General features: G+C 54.3%; 1 protein-coding gene across 1 annotated transcript; it reads right to left on the bottom strand.

The window, feature by feature from the left end:
- Positions 1-2,591: 2,591 nt before the first annotated feature.
- On the bottom strand, positions 2,592-12,748 carry Asl (argininosuccinate lyase). The gene is made up of 17 exons (XM_048329535.1): positions 12,725-12,748; positions 12,266-12,318; positions 9,032-9,226; positions 8,629-8,712; positions 8,386-8,442; positions 8,174-8,271; positions 7,541-7,618; positions 7,375-7,452; positions 6,355-6,407; positions 6,004-6,066; positions 5,707-5,821; positions 5,486-5,570; positions 5,328-5,387; positions 4,901-4,984; positions 3,133-3,213; positions 2,873-2,979; positions 2,592-2,782 (listed from the first exon to the last, which is right to left on the bottom strand). The coding sequence occupies exons 2-17, from the start codon at positions 12,275-12,277 to the stop codon at positions 2,638-2,640; spliced, it is 1,395 nt and encodes a 464-aa protein (XP_048185492.1). The 5' UTR covers positions 12,278-12,318; positions 12,725-12,748; the 3' UTR covers positions 2,592-2,637.
- Positions 12,749-12,980: the final 232 nt, after the last annotated feature.

The following is a 12,980-nucleotide window of genomic DNA, read 5'->3' as shown; positions in this document are numbered from 1 at the left end:
TTGCATGCAAGAATCCCTGGGTTTGGTTCCTCAGCACCACATAAGCAGAAAAAGCTGGAAGTGGTCATGGTTCAAGTGGCAGTGTTAGTTTTGAACAAAAAAAGCTGGGACAGTGCTCAGGCCGAGTCCAAGCCAAGGACTGGCCAAAAAAAAAAGGGGGGGGGGAACATCTGGATGCTTTGGAAACAGCCATGTTGTATGTTGATAATCAGGTGGAACTGCTACAGACCCAGTTAAAAATGAGGTGCCATGCTAATTGTCAGTACATTACCCCTCTTAAATATGATGGAAATGTAACTTGGACTGATATCCAGCAATATACTTCAGGAATCTGGTCCTGTAATGATTTGAGCTTTGACATTGTGGAGCTTCAGGGACAGATATATATTGGCCACTCTACCCTAAAGGTAGCAGATCCTGAGAAATTAGCTGCCTCCGTTTTCCATTACCTAAAGGGATCCAACCTGGGAAATGTATTGCAACATTCCTTTTGGTATTTGTTGGGCATTTTCCTGTTAATTATTTTGGTGTTTCTTTCTTTGCCATTCCTCCTGAGATCCGGGTCCAGGCTGATATACACTTGCTCAACTTAAAAAACAAAATAGGGGGAGATGTTGCAGACCCTGAGGTGCCAAGAGCTAGCAGTGTAAGCAAAGGCTCCACCACCATTGACTCCAACCCTCAGGGCTACAAGTACTGGCCCTTTTGATTGGAGAAGTGTTTTCTTTAAGCTTCTGGGCCTGGGGGCTTAGCTGAAGGAGCATGGTGGACAAAGACTGAAATAGAATGAAGGATGCATGTTGTCTGCACTTTTCAGTGAGGCAGGTCCTAGGATATTACGCAAGCATGTGACAGGTGCATATAGCTAAGGCTTTTGCTGGAATAAACAGAGTTGTGCTATCAGCCTCTTGGTTTCCTTCATTACCATCCCCTTCCCCCTTGGAGCCCCTGCTTGTGCTGTGGCTGGACCATGGCCTGGAACTTTTAGCAGGAGTGAAAGATTTCTCACATATGTCTTGGTGTGTGTGCTCATCGATGGAGTTACAGTAGGCATCACAGCCACCTTGCTCACTCCATTCTATGTAATTATCATAACGCTGCTGCTGTTTGTCAGAGGAAAGGCCCTCTTCCATTTCTTCCTCTTTTTTCTGCCAGTCCTGGGGCTGAACTCAGGACCTGGGCACTGTCCCTGAACTTTTCTTTTGCTCAGGGCTAGCACTCTATCACTTGAGCCACAGTGTCACTTTTGGCTTTTTTTTTCCCCCCCCCCCCTGTTTATGTGGTACTGAGGAATTGAACCCAGGGCTCACATATGCTAGGCAAGCACTCTATCACTAAGCCACATTCCCAGCCCCCCCCCCCCCTTCCAGTTCTGAGACTCATTTTTTGGCATTCTCTCAGGATTGGAATTTCTGACCTAGCACACCCAGTAGGCACCTGTGAATTCGTGGTAAAATGAAGCGGTCTGCAGTGTCCCTGGGTGGTGGGTAATATTGCTGTCCTCCACCAGCTAAGCACGACTAGACTCTACAGACCTCAGACTCCCAATCAGCAATCAGCAAGAATACCTGCAGAGCAGGCTCAGGCCTTACCCAGCAGCTCAGTGAGGTATGGTTTGAAATTGGTATTTCTATTAAATTCCTTGGTGAGGAGCCACATTATGAGCTCCACTGCTCTGTAAGATTGTGAGCTTGTGTGGATGTCTGCTGCCTCTGAGGGCTCTTCAGAACACTTAACCACACACCAGGCCTGCTCTCCATCCCTCCCTCGCTGCTGCCAGGGTTGGGCACTCAGGATATCACATCTGTGTCCCTCACATCACGGGTAGAGACAGAGCAAGATCAGCATGACACTCTCTAGGTGGAGAAGCACTGTCTTTGGGGGGAGAAGGGTGTCCGGGGGCTTGAACTCAGGGCCTGAGCACTGTCCCTGAGTTTTTGTGCTCAAGGTCAGTGTTCTACCACTTGAGCCACAGCACCACTTCCAGCTTTTTCTGAGTAGTTAACTGGAGATAAGAGTCTTATGGACTTTCTTGTCCAGGCTGGTTTCAAACCACAATCTCAGATCTCAGCCTCCTGAGTAGCTAGGATTACAGGCGTGAGCCACAGGTACCCTGCTCTGTCTCTTTTTTATGTGACCTGAGCATGGCATCCCACACTGACTGAATAACTAGCTCCATGAATGTGCACCATGCTTCTCAGGAGTGTTCAGGTTACCCCATGGCCTTGCATGGGCCTTGCCCATGGGATACCCTGGGATAGATGGTGCAGGGTCAGGGTAAGGCTGGATTGAGCACGAGGAGAATGAGCACAGGGGAACCTAGAAGATGCTGAGAAGGAAGGATGGCTAATCACTGACTTGTCCACCATGACCACCAGGGGCACCCAGGACTCCAAGTGGATACCCCCAGCAGCGAGTCCCTATGATGCCCTATGGTGCATGGGTGAGGCTGGATGGGGTAGGGGCTCTGGTAGAAAGCCCTCCCCTCTGCAGGAGTGACTTCTTTTGGTCTGCAGTGGCCCCATGGGCCAGCTCACAAGACCCCACCCCAGCCCCCCAAGGGGGAGACGGGCTGGGCCAGGAGGCATGCGCATCTCCTGTGGGGTCTACTTTATTTGGGAGCAGGCTTGTGGGTGTCTAGGATTGCTGTGCCTGCAGCAGTGCCCGCACCTGGCCGATCTGCCAGTCGATGCTGGAACGGGCCGTGCCACCCAGAGCGCTGTACTGCTCCACACTGTGCCCATAGTCCCACACGAGGCTCACGTCTCCTGAGAACAGGGGACTGGGGAGGGAGAGGACGATGAGGGCCCTTGCCCGTCCCCTTGGCTCCCCCCCACCCCCAGATGTGGTGGAGGGAAGGGAGAGGCCACACCTGACCGTCTGCAGGTCCTGCAGTGATAGCTGGCTGAGGGAGACTCCCTTGCTCTCTGCCATGAACACAGCTCTCCCTGAAGCCTCATGAGCCTGGCGGAACGGCATCTGGGAAACGAGGGGGTGGGGAGTGCTGACATGGGCCTCCTTGGCTCAGGACTGCTTTGGGTACCCACACCCTTTCCAGACCTCGCCCCCATACAGCTGAGGGATACCCACACCCCTGTGCCCCTCCACCTCTGGGGATGGCTTCACACTCACCCCTTTGCGCACCAGGTAGTAGGCAAGGTCAGTAGCCAGCATGTCAGGGCTAAGGGCCTGGGCCATGTTCTCACGATGGATCTGGGGACCCGACCACAAATTGTGAGCTCTGGGGCTCCTGAGCCCTGAAGCCGCCAGGTCCAGGGCCTGCTTCCACCCCTACACAGGATGCCCCTGACCTGGGCAGACCTGCTCTTAACCACTGGCCTCTCTACTTGAGATTTCTCATAATTACTGCTAATTTTTAGGCTTGCTTTGTACTGCCTTTGTTCTTATCATCAAGCTGAGAGCCAGTGGCTCCACTTGTAATTCAGCTACTTGGGTTGAGATCTGAGGATCAAGGTTCAAAGCCAGCCCAGGCAGGAAAGCCTGTGAAATTCCTATTTCCAATAAACTACAAAAAAAAAGCACCAGAAGTGGAGCTGTGGCTTAAGTTGTAGAGTGCTGACCTTGAGCACAAAATATCACAGCTAGCACCTAGGCCTGAGTTCAAACCCCTGGGATCAGCACCAAAAAAAAAAAAAAAAAAAAAAATTCGTATCAGAATTACTTGCGCCAGGTGTTGCTGGGTCATACCTGTAATCTTAGCTACTCAGGAGGCTGAGATCTGAGGATCATGGTTCAAGGCCAGCCCCCAAGGCCAGCATGGGTAGGAAAGTCCATGAGACTCTCCAATTAACTACCAGAAAACTGGAAGTGGCACTGTAGCTCAAGTGGTAGAGCGCTAGCCTTGAGCTGAAGAGCTTAGGGACAGCACCTAGGCCTACAGTTCAAGCCCCACGACTGATGAAAGAAAGAGAGAAAGAGAGAGAGGGGGGGAAGGAAGGAAGGAAGAGAGAAAGAAAGAGAACTACTTGGAAGATTTATTAAAAATAAGATTGGTCTAGAAGCTTGCAGTAGTTAGCTAGGGTAGGAGGTGTGGCTAAACACCACCCTGATTTGGTCTTCTGCTGCAAGCAGGCTCCTGCCACCATTCGAAGACTGAGGACAATGTGGTGGTAAGTCTGCGATCAGTGACTCCTGGCATGCATTTGTGAGGAGTGTAACTTCCATCTCCCCGGGGCTGGGGTATGACCTGCGGAGGCCTGGCATCTTGATCCCTACGTTGGAAAGAATGCACATGCAGGAGGATAGGGATGGCTGCCCAAAGATTGTCAATTTGGGGAGCTCTAAAACAGATCTGTTCTATGAAGGTAAAAAAAATACAGCTTCAATAAGAGGTGATTAGGGGCTGGGAATGAGGCTTGGTGGTAGAGTGCTTGCCTAGCATGCATGAGGCCCTGGGTTCAATTCCTTAGTACCACATAAAAACAAAACAAAAAAATAGCAAGTTATGTTTAGAGAGTCTCCTGAACTACTCAGCAATGGAATGAAGTGAAGACTGGAGGTAGTGGGTAGAGGTAACTAAAGGAAGATGGCCATGAGCTGGTTATTCGGGAAAGGTAGTGGGAGACACAGGGCTTCTTTGGCTGTAATTGTCGTACCCTGAAATTTCCCCCCAAATCTACTCTGCGCAATTGTTGGGACCTGGAGCCCTGAGTCTGTCCATCCACATCTACCGTACTGATGTCCATCCATGTCTATTGATGTCCAGTCCACACCTATCCTATTGATGCCCATACACATATCTACTCTGTTGCTACAACTTTTGGCACAAAATGCCTTCGAGCCTCCCTGGCCACTTCTCAAGACCTCCTCCTAGCACGCCCACCATGCACGTAGGAATCTGGGAGAAGAGTGGGGTGAGGTGGAGAAGGGTGGGGCTTACCTGCAGTGTAGAGATGACGCCAGTGGCCACCTGCAAGACTGCACTCATGGTGTCTGACACTTCAAACACTGCTTCCTTGTCCTCCTGGGAGGTACATGTCACAGAGTGAGGCCCAGCAACTCTGTCTCCGTGGGGACCACCCCGCTGCCTCCACAGGGACTCCCGGACTCCCCACTGCCTCCTCGTGTCTCTCTATGGGGATACCCTACTGCCTCCCTGTGTCTCTGAGGAGACCTCCCCATTGCCTCCCTGGGGACACTAGGCACCTCACATATCCACACCAAGGAATAGCAGCAAGCTCTTAGAGAGGCCAGGGTGCAGTGCCAGCACAGGAGAATGGCTGAGTCCCTGCTAAGGTGAATCAGACTCCCAAGCACTGCTGTTTGGCAGGGAGACAGGAGGTCCTTCCCTGTCCCCAGCCTCGTACCTGTAAGTCCTTGTTGTAGGTACTAGGTAGTCCCTTGAGGGTCATCAGGAGCCCAGCACACTGCAGGGGGGAGTGAGGCTCAGGAGCTGGGACCCTAGAGCTGTCCCAGTCCCCTCAGGGCCTGCTGGGTAGCCCAGTCCCTTCTCAGCTCTGCTTACCCGCCCAAACACTCGCCCTGCCTTGCTCCTGATCAGCTCTAGGCTGTCTGGGTTTTTCTTCTGGGGCATCAGGCTGCTTCCTGTGCTGGGGACAAAGATGCTGGGGATGGAGGCTTGCCTGGCTCTCAGCCAGTCTGCTGGCAGGGTAAGTTCGGGTCTGGGCAAGGGTGGGGTGAGGAGGAGGGAAGGAAGTCAAGCAGCAGGTGCGGCCTGGGCCTTACCTGTAGGCATCTGAGAGCTGTACAAAGCCAAATTCCTTGGTACCATAGAGGATGAGGTCCTCGGCCATCTTGCTGAGGTGCGTCATGCATAGCGAAGCCCAGAACAGGAACTCGGCTTGGAAGAAAGAAGAGAGAGACAAAGCTCTGAGGCCACCATGCCTTCACTGCATCCACCACCATCCAAGAGCTGAGGGTAGACCCTGTGGTGATGGGAAGAGGCTGGAGAGAAGCTGTGGCCAGGGACAAAGCAGAAGGCTGGCCTGGAGACAAAGCAGAAGGCTGGCATCTAAGACTTACCCACAAAGTCTCGCTCACTGGTGGCATCCATGCTGTTGAGCGTGATGGCCCCAAAGTTAAGTTCTGGAAGTGAGGAGAAAAGAGGGCTGGTCAGAAGGGCAAGGGCTTGGTGTGTGTGTGTGTGGGGGGGGGTGTCTCTCATCTGAACTAGAAGGCCCAGCCCCAGGGAGGGGCAGGCAATAGGCAAGGAATCTCTGCATAGGTTCCAGGAGGGCAGCACACACCTTCAGTTTCCCTGGCCACAGACAAGCCCATGATCACAGCTAATGAACAAAGGACCCTGCCCCGTCTCGTGCTGTGTAAGTTGTGGGACCTGCAGTCCTCCCTAGGGAGAATGGGAGAGCACCTCACCTGCTCGGAGCAACTCCCGGTCCACACCCAGAGGGTTGCCAGCAATGGCACCACTGTAGAGACAGAAGACGCCCAGTGATCAGGGCTCCTGGCAGGCAGGCCTTGGCATAACCACATGTGCACACCCAGAACTCAGCCTTAGTTGCCAGGTCTATGGTCCCTTCCCTGGCCTAACCATCTTGAGCACCAGAACTTGTCTACTGTGTAGGGGAAACAGTGGCTGTGGGCCCTGGATGGCCTCTGGGAGCATCCTTGGAAAGCCTTTATTTTCTGAAATTGTACTGGGGATTGCATGCAGGACCTTGAACTCTTTTTTTTTTTTGGCCAGTCCTGGGCCTTGGACTCAGGGCCTGAGCACTGTCCCTGGCTTCTTCCCGCTCAAGGCTAGCACTCTGCCACTTGAGCCACAGCGCCGCTTCTGGCCGTTTTCTGTATATGTGGTGCTGGGGAATCGAACCTAGGGCCTCGTGTATATGAGGCAGGCACTCTTGCCACTAGGCTATATCCCCAGCCCAGGACCTTGAACTCTTGTTTGCTTGCTTTGTTTTGTTTATTTTTGCCAGTCCTGGGGCTTGAACTCAGGGCCTGACTTCTTTTTGCTCAAGGCTAGCACTCTACCACTTGAGCCACAGCGCCACTTCTGGCTTTTTCTATATATGTGGTGCTAAGGAATTGAACCCAGGGCTTCATGTATACGAGGTGAGTGCTTTACCACTAGGCCATATTCACAGCCCTGGGCCTTGCACTCTTGCTTAGCTTTTTCACTCAGGTTTGTTGCTCTACCACTTGAGTTGTACCTCCAGTTCTGTCCTGAGAGAGCTTTTGTTCTGCTCAGACACACTCATTATCTTGATTATCTCCCTTCTAGAGAGAACTAGAGGCCCACACACGGTCCTCCCAGCTAATCAATCACCCTCTTTTCCTTCTTTCAGCATCTCCCTTTCTATCCACTCTCACGGGACAAACTCACCATGAGGTCTCACCCCCACCAGGCCTCGGGGGCCCTAAGGCCTTGCTTACCTTCCCAGGGGCAGGACATTGATCCGCTTCTGCACCTCCAGCAGCCGCTCAGAGTCTCGGGTCAGTGCCACAGCATGGCTGGGAAAAGCCAGGGCTAGAAATGAGGGCTGCCCCAGGCCTTGCCCCCACCATGGCACCCGGGCTGTCTGGAACCACACCGGCTCACCTCAGGATCCAATGGCTCCAACGGATGGGCTGAGCCCTCTGCAGGTGTGTGTACCCAGGAAAGAGGATGTCACGCTCCCTGTAGGGCAAGAGGAACAGGACACTTCAGGGCTTGGTCCAGCTGAGCCTCAGGGGGAGGCTTCGGTGAGGCCTGGCTGTGTCTGCTTGGATCTTTCCAGGGAAGAGTAGGGCAGTGCTGCAGAACTTCCTGCACAGAGGACTGGGTGCACTCCTGTGGATAAACAGGTCTCACAGGAAGAGGCCAGAAGTGGGACAGTGAGGTCCGGGGATGGACCACGGAGAGGTTTTTCCTTAGCCTGGGCAAAGGCACCTAGCCAAGCCAGTAAGCAGAGCCACTGGGAAGAGCCTGTTGGTAGCTCCAAGCGGGGCCCAAGGGGAGGAGGTTTGTGGCACTGCCTGGTAGTAAGGCTATATTTGTGAAAAAGTCTATATGTGTAATGACCCCAGATATGGTGCTCATGCCTGTAGTCCTAGTTGCTTGGGAGATTGAAAGTAGGATTATAGTCTGAGGCCAGCCCAGGCAGAGAAGTTCAAGACCCTATCTCAAAAATAAATACTCACTACAAGTTTAGCTATTCAGCCCTCCCTGCCACCTGTCCACCTCAGGACTCACGCCTCTGCCCGGTCCACCATGGTTCTGATGAGCACCCAGAGGAGAGCAGAGAGCTTCGAGCAGGTCTGCCTCATCCACAGCCTGAGGTCTGTGACCACCTGTGGAGAAAAGGCGGTGGCACTCAGGGAGGCAGTCCCTTCCTGGGAGATCAGGACTGCTGTGGGGCCCTGTGCCCCTGAATGGAGGGCTGTGGTCAGAGGGGCTGGTGGCACCTGGTCATTCCGACTTCGTCCAGTGTGCAACTTCCCGGCGGTGTCTCCAATGAGCTCCTGGGAGTAGAAGGAAGCAGAGGGTCAGCGAGTGGCTGGTGCCCACAGCACAGGGCATCACCCAGGCCAGCTGCCCTCCCTTGCTGCCCGAGTCCCTGGTCCAGCTGAGGTCTCATATTTCTACTCTGCCTGCTCTCTGACAAGGTGGCCAAGGGCATGATGGAAAGCAGAAGAGGGGCGTCCTACCTTTAGGCGCCGCTCATTGGCCGTATGAATGTCCTCATCATTGGGGTTCAGTCTGAAGGTTCCCTGGGCCCACTCTTCAGCCACCTATAGTAAGGAGCAACCCAGGGGGACAAGTGGACAGGAATTAGTGACCGTGAGGGCCCTGCCTGCCTCCTCCTCTCTAGATGGCCAGTGGTCCTTATGTAGAGTCCCATTCCCCTGAGTCCTGAGAGCTCATCTCAGGCCCAGTACACTCGCATACGGGGATACCACACCTTGTTGTGTAATTACTACCAAGATCCTTGCTGACTGTGTAATTACCACACAGCAAGATGCCAGCTTAGGGTCCCATGCGTAGGAATATGGTGGGGGCCTGGGGCCACAGGAAGGGGCTCCAGGGAGGGGCTCTGGTCTTGGGAAATACCTTATCCAGGCCATTCAGGATCCGGTCCATCTCTGCCTTGGTGAGGAGCCCTGCCTTCTCCAGACCCCTGCTGTAGGCCTTGCTGCCCTGCACGTCCACCTCCCACAGGTGCCGGTCATAGGAGATAGACGAGTTGAATTTCTCCATGATGGGGTCCACTGCACCCACAAACCGGCCACCCCACAGCTTCCCACTCTGCAGAGAGAACAGAGCCTCTCAAAAAGGGCCCTCAGGAAGCATTCAGTGGGGACTACAAGGCAGGGTTCTAGAACTCAGAGGTCAGCAACTCAGGGCATGAGTGTGGGGATGTAGCTGGACACCAACAGCAGCATTCTCCCCCACTGCAGATGCCGGCATGCCTGGGACTATAACAGAAATCTGTGGACCTTGCCACTGACCAAAGTGAGAAGTCATCCTGGAAACCTGAGGTGTTTTATTTTGCTTTGTTTTGCCAGTCCTGGGGCTTGAACTCAGGGCCTGGGCACTCTCCTTGAGCTTTTGCTCAAAGCTAGCACTCTACCATTTGAGCCACAGCACCACTTCCAGCTTTTTTTCTGTTTATGTGGTATTGAGGAATTGAACCCAGGGTTTCATGCATTCTAGGCAAGTACTCTACCACTACACCACATTCCCAACACCAAATGATTTTTTATTTTTTGCCAGTCCTGGCACTTGAACACAGGACCTGGGCACTGTCCCAGGCTTCTTTTTGCTCAAGGCTAGCACTCCACCACTTGAGCCACATTACCACTTCTGGCTTTTTCTATATATGTGGTGCTGAGGGAATCGAACCCAGGGCTTCATGCATGCTAGGCAAGCACCCTACCACTAAGCCATTCCCAGCCCCACACTGTCTTATTTGTTGAGAACCAGGCTTTATTTTCTGGCCTGGGCTGGCTTCAAACCTTGATCTTCCCACGTCCCCCAGCATAGCTGGCATTATCACAACCTGTCCAGTAAGAATACTTATAAGCCTATTAGCCAGCATCTATCACTGTCTCACTATGTGCTGGGCACTGACAGCAACCCTCTGAGGTAGGCACCAATACCATCCTGCTATAGAGATGGGGGAGCCCAAGGCACAGAGTTGTGCAGCTCAGCCTCATTGCTCCCACCTAAAAGGCTCCCCCCTCTGGTGCAGAGTAACCACTGTGACCAGGGGTGGGACACTGGGTAGAGCTGGGTGGAATGATGGACAGCCAGGTCAGAACATATTTTCCACCATAACTTCTCTGCCTCTGGTGTCCTGACCATCCATGACAGGGACAAAGAGACAGTTGAGGGCCGTCTTCAGATAGTTTTATCTCTCCCCATAGCTTGGTGGAGGGGGGCTAACATGCCAACTCCCACCACTCTGCCTCACCTCACTAGTCACTGCCCTTCTAGGGAGTCACCCCTAGGAGCTGCTGAGGACAGAGGGATGGGACAGAGGCAAGGGGAGAGACACCTGCATTTTGAAAGAGGATATAGGCCAGGGCATGGGGCAGAGGGAAGGGGGGTGCAGCACATGTGACATCACTGGCTTAATTTATGTGTGTGGGGGGAGGTCGAGAAGGGCTGTGGGGTATGTATGTCCCCCTGCAATGTCCTGCCTTGGATGTCTGTGAACACCAGAACCTCAGGTGATTATATATAAAAACACAGTGATGGGGCTGGGAATATGGCCTAGTGGCAAGTGTGCTTGCCTCGTATACATGAAGCCCTGAGTTCAATTGCCCAGCACTACACATACAGAAAATGGCCAGAAGTGGGGCTGTGGCAGAGTGCTAGCCTTGAGCAAAAGGAGCCAGGGACAGTGCTCAGGTCCTGAGTCTAAGCTCCAGGACTGGTAAAAACAAAACAAACAAAAAACACAGTGATGTATTGCACTGTATAGTATGTTATCATAAAAATCCAAACAACAGGCTGCCTTTCATAAAGCAGGGATGAAAGTGTCATGACAGGTTTGTTGTGGTATTCAGTTAGAAGAGGCTTGCAAAGTGAACGCATAGCACAGTGCCTTTTACATGGATTTGGAAAATGCAGCTGTGATGAAGGGAGAAGCTAAAGTGGGTTTACATCCTCTTCTGATCCCTGCGGGGACACCAGAGACCTCCACTATGCCCAGGCTGTGAGAGATGACCCCTGACCCCTCAGTGCTCAGCTCTGGCTGCCAAAGGACTCTGACCTGCAGAGACAGCCTCCATCCCCCTCCATCTGATGGTGGGGCACCTCAACCCCTCAGGTCCCCTACCAAGACTCATCTCTACAAAGCACCTGGTGGAGCTCTGGGCCTGACACCAGCTTCAGGGCTAACTCCAGCTAGTCAGAATTGGGAGCCAGCCAGGGGCCTGCTGGAGGGGATGCCCAAGAAAGGGTTTGGCACAGCCTCTTAGCAAGCTGTTGGACCTGGCTTGTTAGTAGTAAGTGGTAAACAAGCACTGCTGCAGCCAGAACAATGAGTACTAACCCACAGGATGGCCTAGGGCAAGCCGGGGAACATCTGGAGCCTGGTCTGAAGACAGACTGTGCTTCCATAATGCTCCAGGACCAAGCTTCCTCCCACCCCTCTGGCTTCAGAAAGGCACCTCCAACAGGGCACTGAGGAGAGGGAAAAGCCCACTTGGAGGAGTGGACGCAGCTCTTAGACAACAAGCATCTGATCCAGAATGGAGTTAGGACAGGGAGGCAAACCAGGTGGAGGAGAATGAACAGTTAATTTAGCAGGTACAAGGAAAAATGCTTGGCTTGTGGGACTGTGCATATGAAATACTCCCTCCTGTGAGCTAAGTGCTGTGGTCCCTGATTTACAAAGGAGCAAAAGAGGTCTAAAGAGCTCAAATCTGTTTGGCTCCAAAGTCCAGATTGGGCTCAAAGCTCTCCACCATGAAAAAGCGTTCTCAACTGATATACTCGGCTGGACAGAAGGAGAGGAAGTGCCTGGGCAGCTAATAAGGGCCAGAAAGGCCTGGAACCCAGGGAGCTTCTCCCAGACCCCTGGCTCCCCTCACCAGCACCAAGCAGACAGAGGGCGGCGCGATCTTGACCCAAGAGGGGGTCAGCAGGAGGGGGCGGCACCTTTCCTCGCCACCGCCCAGGTCCGGTCCCATAGGTCAACCCCGCCGTGGTGTTTGCAGCCCCGGCCTCCCGAGGGCGCCGGGAGTGCGGGCGAGGGCGGAGCGCACGTGAGCCCCGGCCGCCAGGAGCCGGCGAGGACCAAGCCCCACGCAGCCCTCCCGGTGCGCTCCAACTCACCTCCGATGCCATGTCAGGAGGTTCCTCTCGCCCGGAGCCGCGGTCTGCCGGATCTGGAGGACGAAACCCGAATGGCGACCTTGGCCCGCGTGATCCCGAGGATCCAGGGGCAGCTCGGAGCTCCGGGCTCGACCGAGCGCAGCCGTGGGCCCCGTTCCTGGCGCTCCTCCCGATCCTCCCGGCCCCGTCCCCGGCGCTACTCCCGATCCTCCCGGCCCCATCCCCGGCGCTCCTCTCCGTCCTACCGACCTCTTCCGCGTCACTCCTCCTGATCCTCCCGGGCCCTGTCCCCGGCGCTACTCCCGATCCTCCTGGCCCAAGTTCCTTCCCAGCGCCCTTCCCGGCAACGCCCAGCTCGGTGCATGTCCTCCTGGTAATCCCGGTCCTCCAGGCCCCGTCCCCCGTGCTCCTCTGTCCCCCGCGCTCCTCCGCCCACCCACGATGACACCTCGTACTCACCAGGTTAGCTGCGCCCGCAGTATCCAGCTGGGAGCGCGCCGGGCTTTTCTGCCCGGGGTGACGTCACTGTCACGTTTCTCTAGACCCGCCTCCTTGAGGCGGCTGAACCAATCTGAGTGGCACAGGCAGGTGGGCGTTTCCCAGGCCCTCCAACCCCTGCCGTGGGCGGGGCCCACTCTGGCGGGGCCCCAGGCCGAGGCGTTGTTACAGCTCTGGCTACCCCGGGGCTCCGAAGACCTAGGCGGAGAGTCAACTC

Source organism: Perognathus longimembris, chromosome 1 (assembly GCF_023159225.1).
Source record: "Perognathus longimembris pacificus isolate PPM17 chromosome 1, ASM2315922v1, whole genome shotgun sequence".
In the NCBI taxonomy this organism is placed as follows: Eukaryota; Metazoa; Chordata; class Mammalia; order Rodentia; family Heteromyidae; genus Perognathus; species Perognathus longimembris.
Note: the sequence above shows the minus strand (reverse complement) of the source record. Positions and strands in the feature narration are given on the sequence as shown.